Source organism: Bicyclus anynana, chromosome 2, assembly GCF_947172395.1.
Source record: "Bicyclus anynana chromosome 2, ilBicAnyn1.1, whole genome shotgun sequence".
Lineage (NCBI taxonomy): Eukaryota > Metazoa > Arthropoda > Insecta > Lepidoptera > Nymphalidae > Bicyclus > Bicyclus anynana.
The window spans coordinates 5136573-5158642 of NC_069084.1; the positions used below are offsets into that span (position 1 = coordinate 5136573).

The 22070-nt window shown below is 39.1% G+C and overlaps 3 protein-coding genes across 3 annotated transcripts; all 3 read right to left on the bottom strand.

Annotated features, from left to right (window-relative positions):
• Positions 1 to 246: 246 nt before the first annotated feature.
• LOC128198650 (chitin deacetylase 8-like) lies at positions 247 to 6985 on the bottom strand. Its single transcript, XM_052885002.1, has 7 exons — positions 6975 to 6985; positions 5724 to 5922; positions 4031 to 4343; positions 3444 to 3711; positions 2773 to 2953; positions 1001 to 1138; positions 247 to 353 (listed from the first exon to the last, which is right to left on the bottom strand). Exons 1-7 carry the CDS (start codon positions 6983 to 6985, stop codon positions 279 to 281), a joined length of 1185 nt encoding a protein of 394 aa, XP_052740962.1. The 3' UTR covers positions 247 to 278.
• A 1774-nt stretch (positions 6986 to 8759) lies between these two features.
• LOC128199178 (chitin deacetylase 8-like) lies at positions 8760 to 14369 on the bottom strand. Its single transcript, XM_052887523.1, has 6 exons — positions 14205 to 14369; positions 12242 to 12554; positions 11482 to 11749; positions 10368 to 10554; positions 9785 to 9922; positions 8760 to 8834 (listed from the first exon to the last, which is right to left on the bottom strand). Exons 1-6 carry the CDS (start codon positions 14367 to 14369, stop codon positions 8760 to 8762), a joined length of 1146 nt encoding a protein of 381 aa, XP_052743483.1.
• A 2231-nt stretch (positions 14370 to 16600) lies between these two features.
• Positions 16601 to 20431, bottom strand: LOC128198960 (chitin deacetylase 8-like). The gene is made up of 5 exons (XM_052886969.1): positions 20116 to 20431; positions 19514 to 19781; positions 19241 to 19427; positions 18010 to 18147; positions 16601 to 17262 (listed from the first exon to the last, which is right to left on the bottom strand). Exons 1-5 carry the CDS (start codon positions 20384 to 20386, stop codon positions 17188 to 17190), a joined length of 939 nt encoding a protein of 312 aa, XP_052742929.1. The 5' UTR covers positions 20387 to 20431; the 3' UTR covers positions 16601 to 17187.
• Positions 20432 to 22070: the final 1639 nt, after the last annotated feature.

Here is a 22070-nt window from a genome sequence, read left to right on the forward strand (position 1 = left end):
AGCCGCCTTCGCCATACTAACCTAACTGCCTTATTTATAAACATGGATTAGGATTTAAACCTGATCAAGTGAACTTTAAACAATTGTGATAAGGTCTACTTTACTTTATGAGACTATTGAAGTTTAAATCTTAATCCGTGATTAGGAATATGGGATTTAGCTTTGCTTCAATATAAGTTATTTTGGTGTGTTTGAACTAGAGATATTTTTGGATTTTTAAAAAAATATATATTTTAATTACATTCATTCGTATTTCATAGTCGTTCGTAAGTATTGATTTACAGTCCGAGTGGATTATTCACCCACGGGTAACTTCGAGGGCACCTGCTGCAGACTCGCATATAGTATCGTTTCTGGAAAAAAGGCAAATTTTCATAATACTATATTAAAAGATAATTAAACGATGTTATATTTAATGATCTAGCTTTCCAATAGTTATTGTAACGAACGTCTCTTTACATTCGCATCCAACTTATATTTTACTTATATATTTGTAACTGATGTTTTCTGTTAAAAATAACTGTGACTAGTTCAAATAGAAATATAATCTTTTAATCAGGGTTTCTCAAACTTTTGGCGGCTTATAAAGTACCAAAAGAAATGTCTTTGTAATATTAATGTGATGGGTGTGCTTGTTTCTTGCCACAAATGGATTCTATATTAGGAGTAGTTATCAAGCCACCATTACGTAAATCTTGTCGCGAATCCCCTGCCGTCAAATGGCGAACCCCTTCGGTTTCGCGTACCCCTCTTTTAGAAACCCTGCCTTAAATGAATTAGAAGGAATGATTTCTTATTTATTTTATTTTTTACAAGTTAGCCCTTGACTACAATCTCACGATGGTAAGTGTTGATGCAATCTAAGATGGAAGCGGGATGACTTGATAGGAGGAGATTGAAAATCCACACCCCTTTCGGTTTCTGTCCGTCGAATTTTACGAGAGGGTGGACGAAGTTGGGGGCGTTCGCTAGTCTAATTTAAAAACTCAAAAAAGCGTACCTCCGTGTCTGCGCTGAAGAGACCTGGACAGATCGTAGGGCGGCACGCTGCTGGGGTGGTGCGTCTGCAGTCCTTCTTAACATATTCGTTGACTGGAATAGGATTCTTTACCCAATCTATTACTTCGTTCGCGTTCACCTACAATTATAATCATTTTTATTCTATGAGAGGCGTGATAGCCCAGTGAACTCTGCCTCCGATTCCGGAGGGTGTAGGTTCGAATCCGGTCCAGGCATGCACCTCCAACTTTTCCGTTGTGTGCATATTAAGAAATTAAAATTAAATATCATGTGTCTCAAACGGTGAAGGAAAACATCGTGAGGAAACCTGCATAGCAGAGAATTTTCTTAATTCTCTGCGTGTGTAAAGTTTGCCAATCCGGATTTGGCCAGCGTGGTGGACTATTGACCTAACCCGTCTCATTCTGAGAGGAGACTTGATTCTATTTGTTAATGAAATATTCTAGAGGATCGCTTATACGTAACCAGTAGAGCTTCGTTTTGATTCATTGAACTAACAACTTCATCCCATTGGCTAGTGCAGTTACGCAAGCAACCAATTAACTATCGCCTATCGGTGGCAAACCGAAACCACCGTTCCACCGTTTATAATATTATATTAATTACTTAGTTATACCTATATTCCTGATTGGTAATCTATAATCTTTTTAATTTGAGATAAAAATATCTTAGAAATAGTCGAAAAACATCTTGACGTGATTTGAAGCAGTTCAAAAAAGTTTTGAGGTCCTGGGCTACTCAGTAGCAGCCCGGTCGACAGTGTTACGCGCCTCGGAGAGCACGTTAATCGAATAATTTTTTGCGGCGATTTTGTTGTATATCTAATAGTATGAGGCCGTTGGAGTGGATTAATTCGTTACCTGGTATTGTAGATATTAATCAAATATTATCAGTAATGCATATTAAAACATGTGTGATGACTTCATTATTCTTATCGATCAAAGTAGTACAAAGAATACCTACCCTAAGAATTAAAATAAATTGCATCATATTTTCTAAAGCCCATGCACCTACCATAAATAAGCAGAGTAACCCACAAAGTTTACATCTTTAGCAAGGCGATGTGATGTCACGAACGATGTGTTGGCGACTAGAATAAGATTTCTCATTGTAAAAAATTACTATGGTCAAAATTCCACAGTTGCCTACCTTATTTACCCACTAGCTGACGCCGCGCGGTTTCACTCACGTGGTGAACCACGTGAAATATAATATAATATATAGCCTATAGCCTTCCTCGATAAATAGGCTATCTAACACTGAAAGAGTTTTTCAAATCGTACCAGTAGTTCCTGAGATTAGCGCGTTCAACTAAACAAACACACAAACTATCAAGCTTTATAATATTAGTACAGATATGGTAGCAGAGCATGGGCTAACATCTCAGACCAATTATAGAAGGACCTGTATCGCACTCATTGTCACGAACAAAATTGTCTGTCATTTTCTGAGGAAAACGAGCTTAGATTTGGTATATATCATATACTAAACTAGACGTTTTTAAATGTTTTTTACGCCATTCAATTACACAAAAAGGTATTTTTACGGAGCTCTTTAACCGACGAACACGATTACAACTATTTAACATCGATTCTATAGATACAATTTTTATAATCGCATTAGATCGTTGATTATATACTTTGACAGAAAAGTAACGTCTAGCGAGGCAGGTCCTATACAATAATTGGTCTGAGGCTAACATGAAACTTTTATAACTAAGCTTAAAAGCTGTCACGTGGGGTATAAACTCACCATAAATACGTCATTAATGTTGTTGAGGACATCAAGAAACCGTTCAATAGCTCTCCACACATGTGGCCTAGGCCTGATGAACGCCTCGTGGATGTAAAACCCGAAGGGTGCGCGGTTGCCGAAGTAGTGCTTTTGGAAGTTCTTGAAAAAGAACTGGAACCATTCTTCTTCGGTATCCGGTCTAAATTAATAATTTAACGTTAATGTGCCATCTATTTAAATAAATTTGAACTTCTTTGTGGTACCAAGCACAGCTATATTTGATCTAGTTTAGTACAAAGATTGGCCTTACGAAGTACAGATAGAGGGTAGTGAATTTAATAAAAGTGTATCTAACCCAATGGTTAAAATGACCTTTTTTGAGTTTTTCCATTTTTTAAGTTGTTGGGTTGGTTTACCTTAATCATCGATCTCCTATTAAAAAGTGGATGCAATAATTGCCATATTCAACTTCCTGGCACTCAATTAAAGAAGTCGCATTTTTTCAAATTCAACCTTAAACTCAATCATTATGATTGAATTTGCTCTGAATTTGGGATTTTATTGAATATTGGACTATATTTAAAGACCTTTAGGTATAATTTTCTTTACCAATAATTCTAAAACTGTCAAAGCAAAATTGGCCACTTTTTAAGTGAATATTCAAAAATACCTACTGTATCAATACTTACGTATGGAAACAGGCATCGACCATAGAGCAGGGAAATCCCCCTAAATCCGTCCAAGTAATCATAGGGATCACCCAAGGTCCGGGAATACTTGCGGTAGGACAAGGCCCGACGACGCAATCTTGCGTAGATTCAAAGTCCAGGGTATAAGGCCACATACCCGGGTCGGTGAATCTAGTAGTTGGCCAGGACGAATCGTACGTGATACCCGCACTTTGCATCATTTTAAAAGTATTGTTTCCACTCATTTGCAAAAATGGACTGCGGACTCCTAAAATAAACAGAGTCTTTACAAATCAGTTATGTATTACAAGTCAACAACTTATTGTCCTAGGACGTATTTATTTTTTTTTTTATAAAAAAAAATTCTCATGTCACATCTCACTTCTTGTTACGCGTTTTGTTCTGGAAGTGATAACTTCCTATGGGGGTGTGAACCGCTGCGTAACGTAACGCATTACTTCACGAACACTCTGTCTGGCTTCTCTTTCTTTCACGCGTACGGCAGTTAGTTATTAGATCGGTCGAACGTCCCGAGACGCACACTTTCTTTTTGTTACACTTGATATATCTAATGAAAATAAACCAACCATGTATTGTGTTAACTGGAATATTTGCGAAAAACGCAATTTGTTGTTTCTGATCTCCGATCTCGCGCATCAATTCCTCGTAACTGGCATATCGCCAGAAGTCTTGCGGTATTCTGTGCGAGATGGAGTGTAGGGCGATCTCGAAGCCTTGGTTGTATAGCTCGTTGACCATGATATAGTCTGTGTACTCGTGGTGCATGAAAAAAGTGACCCCAATGGGGCATTTGTTTGCATTCGTACGTCTATAGATTATTGAACGGTAGGTCTGTGTGTTGAGCTCGGTAATCGCATCGTCGAATGTTAATAGGACGAACTGAAATGAAAACAAAGTATTAATGCAAACTTTAGCAAATTAACCAGTGTATAAAAATTCAATATGAAATATGGTTTATTTTGAATTTTATTAGACGAGGTTTTTTGTGTAGTATTTGCTGTTTTTTAAAAATTAACCAAATAAATCATGGTTCAATTTTGAATTTTATTAAGTAGATGAGGTTTTTAGTGCCTTGGTGTATTCGTTCGTTTTCGGATAAAAACTCTAATCATACTCTTATGAATCAAACATAACTTAGAACATCAAGTGAAAATCTCATTACATCATACTTTTTTTTTAATTTTTACAAGTTAGCTCTTGCCTACAATCTCACCTGATGGTAAGTGATGGTGCAATCTAAGATGAATGCGGACTAACTTGGTAATCGTAGGATGAAAATCCTCACGATTTGTACACGACATCGCACCGGAACGCTAAATCGCTTGGCGGTACGTCTTTGCGTGGCAAAGGGTAGCAACGTAGGGTGGCAACTAGTCACGGTCGGAGTCTCCCACCAGCCAAAAACATTTTTAATATTATCAAAGATGAGTGCAACGTAAAAGATAAACAGTTGTCAACGTAAGGTAACGAGTAGGTTATGTTCCGAAAAACTTTCCCAATTGTTAATCATCATTATTAAATTAGACAGACTTTCAAACACCACTGTTTTGCCGACTGTATCCAGGCTCCTTGTTTGATGTCGTCAAGCCACGTTGTGGTGGATCAAACAACTTTGCGCTTTCTTTGTTTGAATGAAATGAGATTGTTCTGATCGTTCTTTAAATGCGGCAAGCATGTTTGTCTAATAAACAGAACTTTTGCGAACACTTTCGAGGCTCGATTATACTCATTGTATCCTTAATACGCTTGCATATCTTTGATACGCACGCTGACATGACGACCGACTCGCTCAATTACCCTCTGAATGATTCAAAGAATTCTTATGAGGCCAACTTGTCAGTGCGGGCGGTAACTGAATAACTATATATCTATCTCTATCATGAATTCTTTAAAGCTTTTCCACTAAAGTAAACCTAAAAGAAGTCCCTGCTCGTTAAAGAACATGGTAAATCACTCAATATCATATGTACCAACTTACATAGCAGAACCATATTCGCGCAAGAACTTGCATTTGACATTTCCTCGAACAGTGTGCCTAGTGTGAGTTTTCAATATTTTATACTGTTACTATCGCGTTAACATAAACGCGAATATATATGGAATTGAAACAGTTGTGCAGTAGTGCCACTAGATGGCGCTGTTTCAATTCCTTAGAAATTCGCGTTTACGTTAACGCGGTAGTAACAGCTTCAAATTGCCACTAGGCCCTCAGTTTTATGATAGCTTAATAAACTATGAAATGTTTGTTATTAGTATTACCTGTGGGGTATTTCTAGGTTCTAGATTTCCTGGTATATCCTGACTCGAGCACCTGCAGTCGGGAGCTTTGCATAAATCCTCGTCACAAGGTTCTGCCAAGGGTAGTTCATCTTCGGCATAAGCGACAGCAAAATATATTGCCACTAAAAATACCACAACCACCGATCTCATATTGCCCTGGTACTTCGATCGGCAAATGCTGGACACAAAGGAAATATGTGATATTTATTAATTATTCTAATCAATATCGACATCCGTTGATTAAATCGTTAATTGAGTTTATGTGGTATTGTATCTAATCAGTACATTGTGTCTTTTGAGTCCTTTTTTAGGTAGGTTATTATTTATTTATTTATTTATTCTTTATTTGTACACCACAAAATTACATGACAGAAAAAAGTAAAGGACAGAAGTTATTGTATTCCGAATCTGTTAATATAATGATTATCACCAGTCCATTTATATCGGCTACTACAGAGTTAGGCCTTCCTTCATGAAGAAGGATATGGAGCTTAGATCCACCATGCTGCTTTAATGAAGGTTGACGGGCAAAGGGTAGTAATCTTTAACCCTTTAACTCGATGCAGATGACAATGACCGGACCCGTTTATGTGTTCTTCGAGGCACGGGGTTTTTAGTAGTTATTTTATACGATGGGTATCACAAAATTTTGATTACGTAAGCTTGGCAAATTCGTTCGTAACACGCGCGATAGTCCGCGCGGGCCGGGAAAGGGGTAGCGATGCCCCGCGCGCTCTACTTCATAGCCACGCAGTCCTTTCCCCCGTCGCCCGCATATCATGTCATCAACGAACTTGCCAAGCTAAAGTTTAACTTTTGTAACTTTAGGCGTCATTGTCATTATCGGAGATACCTAGATGGGTAGATAGGCAGGTACATTGATCACAAAGAGTTTCAATATCTACTTATTTTTAAAACTATTATCGCATACGAGGAAATAATGATAAGATTAATGACTAATCTATCGATTTGCATCTAATATCGGGGTTTTCACAGCACGTTACTTACACTTTTGTGTGTTGTGTCTTCATTGCCTAGGGTATGGGTTACGTAGCACTTAAGTTGTCTATGGTCCCAAGTCAGATCGTCATACTGTGGCGATTACGGTTCCAGGACACACAAATCGGTTTTAAGGCGGTGCCAAAAAAACAAAATGAACTTAGCACCGCCTTTAAACCGATCAATAGAAAGGATCGCACGATGTTATTTTTCGCTTTATTGAGCACTTACTTGTAATGCATCTTTGAAGTCTATTAAATTTTTTTGTTAAAAAGATTTTGTAATAAAATAAGTTACTCAATTTATACGAACTTTAAAAAATATAACTGTTAATACAAATTATATTCTCGCAGCTTACGCACGCCTTTGACGATCAATTACTCTCACACTTTTGCCGCACGACTATAACTGATCGTGTATTGGTGGCTGCGTGCATGACAGCTCGACTTATGAAACGTCTTCGCTGCCGTTTGCGCTGCAGAAACGATAATTGACCGATTGGCTGACTTTACAGTAGAAACTGGCAGGAGTCGTAACAGAATGAACAAGCGTTAAACAGTACATATATAGGTATGAATTTATGTATGTGTTAGTGCTCCCGCACACGGGCCACCGACCACAACCACAAAACGTCGCTACCGGCATATTTCCTGTAGTTTTCATACATTTTATAAGAACTCGCCGCACTCAGGTGACGCCGGTGACCGCCACATGCTACAATCGTCGTTGCTCGCTTCTTGTGGCCGCACCGGCCACTAAACGCCGACAAAAAATGCAGTCACACGCCACTCGCGCGATTATGATACTGCATGTATGGGTTAAACAAGTAGCAGCCACCGACCACAAGTGTCGACCACCGGCCACAAGTAGCTGCCGCGTTTCAGCTACTTTTGTGGCCCCTTCTTGCTCCTTGTAGTGGCGTTTGTGACTGTCACGTGCGACTCGTGGCACTTGGTTTCGACACGTAAACCGTACGATTTCATTTATTTTTATTCATACGATCAGTCGTACGACTAGTTAAAGGAAGTGACTTTTAACACGTCGTCGTCATCAACCCATATTCGGCTCACTGCTGAGCTATAATCGGTAACCTACGTCATTGTAGATTGTATTGACAAGATTTACGCTTAAATTTTTTAGGATTCCGTATGTCCAAATAAAAAACGGAACCTAGTAGAGACTAGATAAAGTTTTACTAAATCTGGTGCACATTTCAATTCCAGAGTCAAACAACTGTCGTGAGGTACTGCGTAAAAAGATGAATTGATTCAGAAAATGGGGGAATACTTTTATGGGAAAATGGAAAATTAAAAAAAGATAAACTGCAGGAGGCATTTAGTGAAAAATAACGAACGAAAAAGCTTTTTTTGACGATCACAAACATATTGTTTTGTAATTTATAAATAAATACTTTCGAAGTTTTGGAAAAATCTTCAAAACTAATGAACCTTCAATTTTGGCCAATTATCCACTAACATTGGTTTTATGCTAATAAATAACGGGAAAATCTAAAATAATTCCAAGCTCATAAAAGAATATCATAAATGAAAGAATTTTTCAAGTCGGACAAGTAGTTCCTGAGATTAGCGCGTTCAATCAAACAAACAAACAAACTCTTCAGCTTTATAATATTAGTATAGATAATGAGGTACTGTAGTGACGTTGCTATTTTCATCAATAAGTTTAATGGATATACTTCTCCTCCAAATTGGTCATAAAGACTGTGTTCAGACTTAGAAGTGGTTAATAACTAGTATCTAATCTGTGGTAGGTACGACAATATTTTTTTCAAAATCGGTTCAGATCCAAAGATTACCCCCTACAAACTTTACCTCATTATAATATTAGTATCTATAAAGACATAAGCTTAGGAGATGGAGCTGCTTTCCTACTAACCTATGGGGAAAATAATATGACTCAGAATTCTTCAAACAATTTCTATAATTCGGAAGATTTATTTATTTATAAATAAAATATTTGACAAATACAAATAAGTAATTTCTGTATATCTTATGTTTACAGTCCAAGAGGGTTGTTAATCCAGGGGTAGACGCGCGGACAAGTACTGCACACTTGCATGTAGTAGTTTTTCTGTAATAGTAAAATGGTAAAGTATAACAAAGCAAAATATATTAAAAACCAAGGGAATCATTCCCAATTAGTGAATATCACTATTTATTAACTTTCAATGCTTCGGGGTTTATTTTCCTTTTCTACTTAGCCCTTAACTACAATTTCACCTGATGGTAATTGATGAGATAGAAGTGGGCTAACTTGTTAGGAGTAGGACGAAATCCACATTCCTTTCGGTTTCTACACGACATCGTATCGTAGATCGCTTGGCGGTACACGTCTTTGTCGGTAGGGTGGTAACTAGCCACGGCCGAAACCTCCCACTAGCCAGACCTGGATCAATTAAGAAAACCTCAATCGACCCAGCCGGGGATCGAACCCAGGACCTTTGTCTTGTAAAGCCACCGGGCATACAACTGTGCCACGGAGGCCGACAAAAAGTGGGAAATTACCCACACAAACGTCCGTGGGTAATAAACTTCCCAGTTTACATATACCGACAAACTACTGTGGATGTGTGTACCCAAAGAGAGTTGCTACGGCAGTTTTGCAAAATTAAACTCTAACCTGTAAGCATCATCATCATCATCATATCAGCCGATGGACGTCCACTGCAGGACATAGGCCTTTTGTAGGGACTTCCAAACATCACGATACTGAGCTACCTGCATCTAGCGAATCCCTGCGACTCGCTTGATGTCGTCAGTCCATCTGGTGGGGGGTCGACCAACACTGCACTTACTAGTACGGGGTCGCCATTCCAGCACCTTGGGTACCCAACGTCCATCGGCTCTTCGAACTATGTGTCCCGCCCATTGCCACTTCAGCTTCGCAACTCGTTGAGCTATGTCGGTGACTTTGGTTCTTCTGCGGATCTCCTCATTTCTGATTCGATCACGCAGAGATACTCCTAACAAAGGAGGCTCATAGTTAACGTGTATTAAATATAATGAAATATTGTATCATACATCTGCGGTAGGAGCGCGCAGAGGTCCGCAGAAATTGGCACCGCACTGGGTCTGCAAACGGTTCTGGCATGGTCTCTGACGGTACACGTTGAGTGGCACAGGATTCTGCACCCAGTCGGTAACTTCCTTAGCGTTGACCTGAAATAAGTACATGTATTAGTATTCTGCCTTAGATTCGGAGGGCGTAGGTTCGAATCTGGTTTGGGCATGCACCTTCAACTATTTGGTTGTGTGCATATCACATGTCTCTAATGGTGAAACATCGTGAGTAAAGCCTGCATACCTGAGAATTTTCTCAATTGTCTTCGTGTGCCAATCCACATTGAGTTAGCGTGGTGGACTATCATTCTAAGAGGAGACTCGTGCTCAACAATGAGCCGAATATCGGTTGTTAATTATGATGATTAAGACCTAGTCATTTCTAGTTACATCAGTAGCAGGACGGACATCAAAGTATTTTATTACGATACATTGTTACGATTGATTGATACTAGCTAAAGTTGAAGTCCATGGGCATATTCTTCGAGAACCAAATTATGACTTACGATCATCCAGGGCAAGGCAAAAGACGATGAATGCTTACCATGAACGCATCGTTGAGGTTGTTGACCACGTCTAAGAATCGCTCCAGTGCGAACCTTAGGCCAGGGTTGACGCGGACGAACCACTCGTGGACGTAGAAGCCGAATGGCGAACGGTTTCCGAGATAATGCCTTTGGAAGTTCTGCATGATGAAATTGAACCAGCCTTCTTGATCCGCTCCGTGTGGGCTGATAATTGAGGATTTGATTATTAGTCTATGCTATGATCCCATTACAGGGTAAGACCTCCCTTCTTTTATATTATGGAGCTCAGAGGAGGATATTATGGAGCTCCAGAGAGACTTATCATGCGGCATCCAATGCGATTAGGCGTGCTTAGGGTGATTATTACTAATGTTATGATGTTGCAATGATGATGTTTACTGTTGTAACGGAGACTCAAATGCTAATGACGACGAATAACCAGTATCAACGGTTTAATGTGAATGAAAGAACTTCTACTTCTACTTTCATTAAGTTTTAGTGACAGAAACAGTGCATCCTTTTTTACACAGCTTTTTTTTTTACACAGACACCAAACAGAAAGAGTTTACAGCTCAGCATTTAGCCGTTCATTGTAAAAAAGCAATAACCAGCGTTTTTCCACTGGGTGACGACACAGCCAGAGACTATGACCTATGTCCAGCAATGGTCGTCCTTCGGCTGATAATGATGATGAGCAAGTTGAAATTACCTATCATAATCATGCAACTAGTAATTATAGCAGACGCCCGGTTTCAAGCTAAGTAGCTTCCCAAAAGTAAAAGAATTTTTCAAATCGGTTCTGCAGTTTTAGAGTCAATACAAACAAACAATCAAAAACCTTTCTATTATAAAATATTAGTATAGAAGATAGATGTAAGTAGGTGAGAAAACTAGGTAAAACTTATTAATAAAAGAAGCATGGCAAGAAAAATACATCCTTGCTGAAAACTAGTTGCTATAGTTTGGCAAGTTTGTTGATGACACTCCCATGATTTGCGGGCGACGGGAGGAGCGGACTGCGCGGGTGTGAAGTCATGCGAGCGGGACTTCGTTACCCCCTACCGGCCCGCGCGGACCATCCTTATGAACCAATTTGCCAAGCTATAGTTTGTGATTCTGATAGTTACTTACTGGTGGAAGCAAGTGTCGACCATAGCGCAGGGAAGGCCTTGCAGATCAGTCCAGCTGTTCATCGGAATGACCCATGGACCAGGAATCGAAGCAGTTGGGCAAGGTGGGATTACACAGTCTTGAGTCGATCTAAAGTTGAGGGTGTAAGGCCATAGACCGGGATCTCTATAATCGTTGGTGGGCCAAGTTATGTCGTAAGTAAGTCCAGCACTGGCCATCATTTGGAAGGAAGCATTTCCAGCCATTTGGAGGAACGGCAATCGGACACCTGAAATGTAAAACATGTTATGTGCGAGTATTCTAAAATGAGCCTCAATAGCCCAACGGTAAGAGTTACATAGCAAACGAGGTAGCAAACGCATCCACGTTCGTAGTGTAGCACATCTCTGGTGGAAAAGCACCCTAAAAACCGGGCAGGGTATTAATATCATCATCATCAACCCATATTCGGCTAACTGCTGAGCTCGAGTCTCTTCTCAGAATGAGAAGGGTTAGGCAAACCACCACGCTGGCCCAATGCGGATTGGCAGACTTCACACACGCAGAAAATTAAGAAAATTCTCTGGTATACAGGTTTCCTCACGATGTTTTCCTTCACCGTTTGAGACACGTGATATTTAATTTCTTAAAATGCACTTAATTGAAAAGTTGGACTGTATTTGAACCTACGCCGGAATCGAAGGCAGAAGTCACATCCACTGGGCTATCACAGCTCAATGATGAGTACCCACGAATAAAAAAAAATAAAAATCTTATTTACCGTGGACAGAGTTAACGGGGATATTCGCGAAGTGGGCGATCTGACTTCTTTGGTCAGCAAACTCTCTCATCATGGTCGCGTAGTCGGCTTCCCTCCAATAATCGATTGATACTTGATGGGTGATGGAGTGGAGGGCGATTTCATGGCCAGCATTGTACAGCTCGTTGACCAGAGTGTAGTCGGTGTACTCGTGGGTCACGAAGAAGGTCGCCGCAGCGGGGCAGGTGTTGGAGTTGCGACGATTGCTCAGCAAGCTGCGGTACAGGACCATGTTGTTGACGTTGACTCCATCGTCGAAGGTGAGGATGACGAACTAAAATGAAATGTTAAAACATTGTATATTAATAGATGAGCCGTGATAGCCCAGTGGATATGACCTCTGCCTCCGATTCCGGACACAGCTCCAACTTTTCAGTTGTGTGCATTTTAAGAAATTAAATATCACGTGTCTCAAACGGTGAAGGAAAAACATCGTGAAGATACCTGCATACTAAAGAATTTTCTTAATTCTCTGCGTGTGTGAAATCTGCCAATCCGCATTGGGTCAGCGTGGTGGACTATTGGCCTAACCCCTCTCATTCTGAGAGGAGACTCGAGCTCAGCAGTGAGCCGAATACTACGCTACGTTGCTATGGATGCGTTTGATATCCACCAAACATATTTATTGGTGCATAGTTTAGCACTGGTGAAAACGGATTCAACTAAGATCTGTTTTATATATGCGTGCTATGGACGCGTGCTATGGGTGCATGCTATTGATACATCGCATACTCGAAGCTCGAACTTCATAGCGCATCTTCCTCGCACAGCTACATAGCTTAGTATTGGTGGAAACCATATAACGGTCACATATTTTCGTAGAGTAAGTTTCACATCGTCGCAGCATAGCTGCATAGCACATCTCTGGTGGAAAAGCACCCTTAAGGTTGTATTTAGTGTAAATATTTTATATCCTGAATAAAATAAAAAATAAATAATGACAAAATTGCATAAAAATAAATATTTGTAAACGGGACCAGGAGTATAGTTTACAATAGCCTTTAATATTTAGGTATATTAAACACTAGCTGACGCCGCGCAGTTTCAACCGCGTGGTTCCCGTTCTTGTAGGAATACGGGGATAATATTAGACTATAGCCTTCCTCGATAAATGTGCTATCTAACAATGAAAGAATAATGCAAATCGGACCAGTAGTTCCTGAGATTAGCGCGTTCAATCAAACAAACAAACTCTTCAGCTTTATAATATTAGTATAGATTTAGTAGAGAACTATCGAGTCAACCGTTATTGTTTCTAGAGTCATTCATGATCTTGGTCAAAATTATATAAGAATCTCGGAATTTGAAATACGCAGCTGAGTATTCGTACAAACTTGTACTTAGGAATTCTAAAACTTGTCTCAAAATTTACATAATATGGTTTTTCGCTAATTGTATTTATTAGTAATATTGTAGAGAATTAAATTCCCTACAGCTTTTGTTTCAAAAGATGGATGATTCGGATCGGGAACCACGCGGTGTCAGCTAGTTTATAATAACCTATTTCAAGGAGCAATCTTACAAGCATCACAAGTATTATCCTACTTAATATTATAAACGCGAAAGTTTGTATGGGTGTTTGGATGTTTGTTACGCTTTAACGCCGTTACTACTCAAGCGATTTAGCTGTAATTTGGAATGCAAAATAGATATTACTCTGGATTGACACATTTACTTTTTATCCCGAAAAAAAAACCATGGTTTCCCGAGATTTGCGAAAACTGATGATTTTGATGATATGAATGTTTCTTACTCTTTCACGCCTCGACTTCTAGACCGAATTAGCTGAAATTTGTTATTAAGATATATTACAGTCTGGATTAACATATAGGTTCCTTTTTATCCCGGAAAAATCCATGGTTCCCGAGGGATTTGTGAAAAACTAAATTCGCGGCCGTCCGATAGTAATGTGATATTAGCATACCTGAGGTGTGTTAGCGGCTGTAAAACCTCCAGGAACAGTTGTGTCCGTGCATCTGCAGTGTGGCAGAGAACACAGCGTGGGGTCGCAAGGCGCAGCATCCGGAAGGTCGGCCGCCAGTATGGACCCCACCAACACAGCAGAAATCACAGCCAAGGCAAACTTCATGTTTGCCTTTTCACCTCTAACTTTGATTTGTCAAATAATGCCGCAAATCCTGCATCGGTATATATATTACCTTTATCTTTATCTGCATGTTTGGATATAATCTTGTAATTGCCTAATATTGTAATTCAATTTCTTATCTAGTAAGGGGAAGCAATTAATGTTTTTGATCAATGGATTGGGAATTTTCAATATCTACATACCTAACTACGTTTTACATGCGCGAGCATTAGGTTACAGGTTTTGTTAATTAATTAAATAAGTTAACATGTATTGTCAAATGGGTTTTGGGTTTTGCCATTTTTTTTTGCAAAATTAACCTGATTGTATATTTTACACCCGTATATAATTTTCCTATTGTAGTTTTCTCTTTCACCGTAGAGACTAAATTCTTGGACTTTATCACAATAAAAAAGGACGAAAAGGTTAAAAAAATCCTCAAGATTCTTTAGTAACTTATTCCACTTAGACTTACCTATTATAAGTACTGTTTTTAACATAGATCTAATCTATTAGTCTAAGGTTTTTGATAATTTTGGTTTACAATTACATCTCATAACAGAATTTGTATCAACCTTATACATAGTTTAGAAGCACCTAGATAAAATAATTTGATAGATTATCGATAAATCTTGGTATAATTTCCCAGGAAGATAAATCAATTTACGTAATATTGCACTTTCGATGGATAATAAAAAATGTTATTATCGATTCGGCGTATTTTGGATGCATTAGATAAGATTACAATAGACAATTTCGATAACATTTTTACTAGGCCAGTCAAATAATAAATTTACAAAACCTACATATCTTAGATTATTTTCAAGACGTTGTTTATAGGCCTATTTGAACTACTCGTATGTACCTACCCAAGTTTGCAACTCTCAAAAATTTTTGGAAAAATTTGTAGAAAAACACACGAAAAACTGCGATTTTTTTCAGGTTCTAATTATGTCCTTATCCGCGCATTTTTCTTCTAACGCCATTCCTTATCGTTGTAAGAGCACTTTTAAATTAAGCCCAATGGAAATTGTATAGGTTGTTTGGTTATTGGATTACGGCACTTTGAAAGTATTTTGTTTCAATTTACCAGCTTTTTTGTTCTTTCCACTACTCTTTAAGAGATGAAAACTGCAAACAACGATACACATAGCCATAATGGGTTCAAACAACGTGCTAAAATGTCAGAGTCACAAGTTTTGCGAATTTAGAGATTTATGTGTCGATTTTGACTGGGCTATACGTTTACTAAAGGAACACATTAAAGGGCATTAGTGATATCACAATTATAAATCTATGATCGGTTCCTGATTTCCAATGAATATTTTGGCATTGTAGATTTTAATCGTAATCATCATGAATTAGGGCAAAAATAAATAGTCAATAGGTAATACTAATTTGTATCATTGATGCCTATATAGATTGTTTTGCTAAAGGTATACTAAACTAAATTAATAATATTATTTTCTAGGTTATGAGTAACCCGCCCGCGGTTTCACCCGCGTAGTTCCTGTTCCCGTGGGAATACGGGGATAAAACATAGCCTATGTTCATCAGGGATAATTATAATCAGTGGCATTTATTCAACTGGCAATTTGTATGTATAATGCTTACTCTAGATAAGAACTTTTTTCACTTACATCACTGCTTGACGTAGGATTATAACGGAGAAATAATCATTTTTCAAATAGGTCCAGTAGTCAATGCAAACAATCAAATCTATCCTCTTTAATATAAATTGATATAAAATTGATTGATTGGGTTGATAATGATGGAACTCTAATTGGAACAGATACCTATACGATCCCATACCCTAGAAAGTAGGAGCAAAGGCGGCCAAGTGCTGTAAATAAACACATCTGAGTCTAGGAGACGTGGTTATTTTACTACTAGCAGACGTCACGCAATTGCATCCGCAGTTTCCGTTCCCGTGGGATTACGGTGATAAATTATGGCCTAAGTTTATCAGGGTAGAGATAATGTAGGATATATATAATGTAGGATATAATGTAGGATATAATGTAGGAATGTAGGATAATAATGGCAAAATAATTTTCCAAATCTGTCCATTAATTTTAGAGACTATTCAATGCAAACAAACAAACAATCTTTCCTCTTTATAATAGTATATAGAATATGTGGACCTTTAAGGGGTGTAGCCATAAATAGAAACTCAAATAACCAGTGGGGTGGTAAATAACACAGCGTTGTGCTCCTTAAACATCTTCATTTATTCGGGAGATTTATTTAATTATATTTTTTTTAAACATGGTGCATTTAATATTATTTTTATAAATAAAAAAAAGAATACAACGGAACTTAAACTAACTTATCCTAATGACTATACAAATTATGCCCACATTGTATTGTGGCTAGAATACTGGCTTCATTTCTCGCCCTAGATAGCCAGGCTGATCCTTTGTGCAAAAATGAGTCAGCTTCTGTCAACTAGCCGCGGTAAAATGATCCGGGGATTTTTTTGGCACTGCGACTCCATGTCCCAAGGGTATCCCCGGCTAAAGGAACAATTAAGTAACTCTCAGTCAGAGATATATGTGTAAATTACCGGTTTCAGTTTTTTCTGCTGCGGCTCCCGGTCTTGATTCTGTCAATTATAAAATTTACAGAATCTGACTGACTGATGACGGTCAAAATAATTGCCAACCCATATATTATAAGCGGCTAAAGTTTCTGTTTGTCGTCTATATAGCTATAGCTTATTAGTTGCTTAGGTAGTACTAGCCAATGGGGTGAAGTTGTCAAGTTGAAGAAGTCAAAGCGAAGCTTGACTGGGCCGCTAGTTATCAGTGTATCTTCTCTTTTACAATCCAAGGGGGTTGTTAATCCAGGGGTAGACTCGCGGGCATCTGCTGCACACCTGCATGTAGTAGTTTTTCTGTAAATATAATAAGTGAAAATGGAAATTAGAGACGTTTTACTTTAGTGTCACCGCACACGGGCCAACAACAACAAAAACGCCGCCACAAGAAGCAAGAAGGGGCCACAAAAGTAGCTGAAGCGCGCTACAGCCACTTGTGGCCGGTGGTCGACACTTGCGGTCTTAGGTAGATACTTTTCGACTCCAACAGGTTTACAGAGATAAGAGAGAATGCGGAATCGCGTGAGTGGCGTGTGGCGACGTTTAGTGGCTGGTGCGGGCCACAAGAAGCGAGCAGCGGCGATTCTAACGTGTGGCGGTCACCTGCGTCAACCGTGTGCGGCGAGTCCATATAAAATGTATGAAAACTACAGGAAATATGCCGGTAGCGGCGTTTTGTGGTTGTGGCCGGAGGCCCATGTGCAGGAGCCCTTATCCTTTCCAGGTTAATCTAAGGTTCCCTGTACACACGAAATATTTCTGTCAAATAATTGTACATAAAGCATCGCAAACGTTTCGAAAACTAGAAAAATGTATATGTCACATGATCAAGATCTGTCATTCCTATACAATTTTCTAGTTTTCGAAGCGTTTGCGATCGTAGAAACAGAATCGACGTTGGCTTGGCTACAGGGGCAGGATCGTCATGTTTGGAAGTCCTTAAAAAGGCCCATGTCCTGCAGTGAACGTCCTTCGGCTGATATGATGATGGTAATGGAGCCAAAGAGAGAGCAAATAGTAATTAATATAAATATTGCATCATACGTTGTCGGCAGGAGCGCGCAAGGGTCCGCAGAAGGTGGCGCTGCATGGGGCACGCACATGGCTCCTGCATGGTCTCTGACGGTAATTGTTGACTGAGACAGGGTTCTGCACCCAGTTAGCCACTTCCTTGGCGTTGACCTGTAATATAATATACATGTATTTAACTGCCTCATTGGTCCCGTGGTTAGCTGGTTCAGCTACGGACAATGAGGTCCAGGGTTCGAATCCCGGGTCAGGCCAACAAAAACAAAATAGGTTATTGGGATTTTTCTTACAAGGAAAATCTTAATAGCAGCCTGGAGTTGGGAAGTTGGCGGTGTTAGTACACCCCCGTGCCTCGGAGAGCATGTAAAGCCGTCGGTCCTGCGCCTGATCTCTCACCGGTCGTGTCGGTCTGCCGTCCCATCGGATTTCGAGAGTGAGAGAAGAGAGAGTGCACCTGTGCTTGCGCACACACTTGTGCACTATAATATCTCCTGCGTACATGGTTAATCTCACCATGAGATTAGCCGCCGTGACCGAAGGTCGGTCGGGAGCATATTATTATTATTAGTCATCATCATCATATTTATCTCACTCTTGAGCAGGAAACTCTTCTCGGAATGAGAGGGGTTAGGCTAATAGTTCAACACACTGACCCAATGTAGATTGTCCGACTTCACATACAAACTCGGTAAGCAGGTTTCCTCACAATGATTTTCTTTCACCAGTTAGGGGACGAGAAATTTAATTTCTTAAAATGCACATAACTGAAAAGTTAGAGGTGCATTCCCTGGACCGGATAAGAACCTTTGCCCTCCGAATCAGAGAGGAGGACTTATCCAATGGGATATCTCTGTGTATTAGTACTTGTATCTTTTTTTGCAGGATCAAGACAATGCAGCAGAATATTTTGAATTTAATATGTATGAAAAATCGATCAATCGATCAATCGTTTCATATACCTTATGATAGTTATATAAAGTTAGAATACCGGGGCACTAAAAGTATGACTCATCAAAGGTAAAATGAAGAAAAAGAAGCAAGAAGAAAACATTCATGCTGAAAAACCTTCGCTACTAGTTCAAGAAAAACACTGTGTCTACGATTTAATTTGTCAAAAACTGACGACCTTTTTAGAAGAGACACTTTAAGAAGAAGTGGATTTAAAAAGAATCGAAATGCTAACTTCTTCTGCAGAGATTTTTTGAATACTGTCTTGTTTGTGTTGTCAGTAGAGACGCTAGCTTACCATGAATGCATCATCGAGGTTGCTGAGGAAATCTAAGAATCGCTCCAACGCAAATCTGAGGCCAGGATTGATCCGGACGAACCATTCGTGTACGTAGAAGCCGAAAGGCGCACGGTTTCCGTTATAGTGTCTCTGGAAGTTGCGCATGATGAACTGGAACCAGCCTTCTTGATCCGCTCCGTGAGGGCTGATGATAAATAATTTTAACATTATGCTCCATTAATTATTGATGATTGAAATGGAGTCCTAGGTCGGGATATAAAATTTACTTACTGGTGGAAACAATTGTCGACCATTGAGCAGGGTAGTCCTTGCAAATCAGTCCAGGTGATCATGGGAATGACCCATGGACCAGGAATTGATGCAGTTGGGCACGGAGGGATTACACAGTCTTGAGTCGATCTAAAGTTGAGGGTATAAGGCCATAAACCCGGCTCTCTAAGGGCGTTGGTGGGCCAACTTATGTCGTAAGTAAGTCCGGCACTGGCCATCATTTGGAAGGAAGCATTTCCAGACATTTGGAGGAACGGTAAACGAACACCTGAAATGTAAAACATGTTATGTATTTCAAAATGTTTTTCTTCATTGTTACTGAATTTACTGCTTTTGATAAATTATTACGTTTATTTGAATTACTAAAACTTTTTTTGCATACAATTTAAGGTGGAAAATCTCTATGCCATGCCTCGAAGCGCACGTTAAGCCTGTTGATCATGATCATTATTATAAACATGTGGTAGTGGTCGTCACAAAATGAAACATTATCGTCTAAACCAGCCTAACTGCATTTAAAAAGTGGATATAATCTCTGGCCCGTAAATGTAGTGGGCTCTTAAAATAGGCTGATAAATGATGAATACAAATAAAAAATTTACCGTGGACAGTGTTAATGGGAATATTCGCAAAATGAGCAATCTGACTTCGTTGGTCACCAATCTCTCTCATCATGGTGGCGTAGTCAGCATCCCTCCAATAGTCGGTCGGGACTTGATGAGTGATGGAATGGAGAGCGATTTCATGGCCAGCATTGTACAGCTCGTTGACCAGAGTGTAGTCGGTGTATTCGTGGTTCACGAAGAAGGTGGCCGCAACAGGACAGTTGTTGGAGCTCCGACGATTCCCGAGTAAGCTGCGGTATAGCACCATGTTATTGACGTTAACTGCATCATCAAAGGTGAGGAGGACAAACTAAAAAAAAAATTAAAAGACAAACTAAAAAAGTGTGTACTTTTCGAATAGTTAATTTAATTAAAAAAAAAAAAATTCTTTTCAAATAGAAATAGAAAAAAGTAAAATAGTTTGCCTGTTTTTGATATAACGTTTGGCTTTTGATATAGTAAGGCACACAGACAGTTTGCGATCGTAGACATAGAATCGACGTGCAACTTGTCTTCTCAATGTCCGTGGAGTAGATTAACCAATTTTGACCGATTGTATATCGTGAATGCATTTTTTTTTAAAAACGGTACAAGTGCGAGTGAACTCGCGTGAATGGATTTCGAACAACGTTGGGATCTAATCTTCAGCTTAAATGTGGGCTTATCATTTTTTGTTAATTATTTATCAGCCTATAAACAATACTAGTAAAATATAAGAGTTGAAAAGTATGTTGGCCTACACATTAACACTGCAAAAGTAAGTTGTTACGCTCAGTATAGAGTGATTTTGCATTTTCACCATTTAAAAATATATCAGAGATCCTCTTTATCGCCTGTCGCTATTATTATAGCAGTCCGTAAAAGAGGCAATTTAGGACTATTTATTCTGTAGTAAAGTAGAGTAATGGCAGTTTATTACGATTTTAAGCCAATAACCCTATTTATTTTCATTGTTGATTGAACTATATTGAAAACTATTGGAGATAGCTGGCAACCTTGGAGCAGGCCCACGTACTATTGTAAGTGTTTTGTTCTGTACTGCTATGGAAAACCTTAAGTGTATAAAATATTATGATGTGATCATATCGATGATCATGCTTGAAAAATTATCCCATACTGCTGACGCCGCGCAGTTTCACCCGCGTGGTTACCGTTCCCGTAGGAATACGGGGATTTTATATGTTATAGCCTTTAATCTTTCTCAAATGGGCTGTCTAGCTGGCTGTGAAAGAATTTTTCAAATCGGACCAGTAGTTTCTGAGATTAGCGCGTTAAAGCAAACAAACAAAAGACAAACTCTTCAGCTTTATAATATTAGTATAGATTATTGCACTATTTTCGAAGCAATTACGCAAGTACGATCCTGAACGTCCTGTCCTACGATTAACTATGGGAACATACCGTTGACTCAATGATTATCTAATGTAATATTAGTACCTGTGGTGTATTAGCGGCTGTAAAACCTCCAGGAATACTCTGGCTCGAGCATCTGCAGTGCGGTAGAGTACATAACGAGGGGTCACAAGGCGCCGCGCCTGGAAGTTGCGCCTGGACGTAGGAGACCACCAACACGGCAGAAATCACACCGAAGGCAAACTTCATGTTTGCCTTTTCACCTTTAACTTTGATTTGTCAAATAGTGCCATAAATACAGGATCGCTATTTATATAACCTTTATCTTAATCTGTATGCTTGGATAATCTAATGTATTTCGATTTCGTATCTCGTATATAGAGGAATCAGTGAGGGCAAAAACCTCGGAACCCAGTGGATGGATTTTGATAATTATTTTACATTTAAGTTCTTATGTTATATATGTTACCAATAATGTGTAATTTTAGATATTTTATACAATGCCTTAGCAATGTCTATAATAACTTTAATAAAAAATACTTCTTTTTTAATCCCTGACGCAAAAGTGGCGTAACTTTAAGCCTTACATTATGCGTTTG

Bases quoted from the DNA above. Each gene is read 5' to 3' on its own strand.
- LOC128198650 (XM_052885002.1), bottom strand. The intron at 3,712-4,030 runs GTTGGTTTATTT...TGTTTATTTTAG, and splicing joins TCCAGTTAACACAATACATG to GAGTCCGCAGTCCATTTTTG. The intron at 1,139-2,772 runs GTGAGTTTATAC...TTATAATTGTAG, and splicing joins ACATTAATGACGTATTTATG to GTGAACGCGAACGAAGTAAT.
- LOC128198960 (XM_052886969.1), bottom strand. From the start codon at position 20,386: ATGGTGCTATACCGCAGCTTACTCGGGAATCGTCGGAGCTCCAACAAC. The intron at 19,428-19,513 runs GTAAGTAAATTT...ATTTATCATCAG, and splicing joins GTCGACAATTGTTTCCACCA to CCCTCACGGAGCGGATCAAG. The intron at 18,148-19,240 runs GTAAGCTAGCGT...ATTATATTACAG, and splicing joins ACCTCGATGATGCATTCATG to GTCAACGCCAAGGAAGTGGC.
- LOC128199178 (XM_052887523.1), bottom strand. From the start codon at position 14,369: ATGAAGTTTGCCTTGGCTGTGATTTCTGCTGTGTTGGTGGGGTCCATA. The intron at 12,555-14,204 runs GTATGCTAATAT...ATTTCATTTTAG, and splicing joins CAGCCGCTAACACACCTCAG to TTCGTCATCCTCACCTTCGA. The intron at 8,835-9,784 runs GTATGATACAAT...TTACTATTACAG, and splicing joins TGCGCGCTCCTACCGCAGAT to AAAAACTACTACATGCAAGT.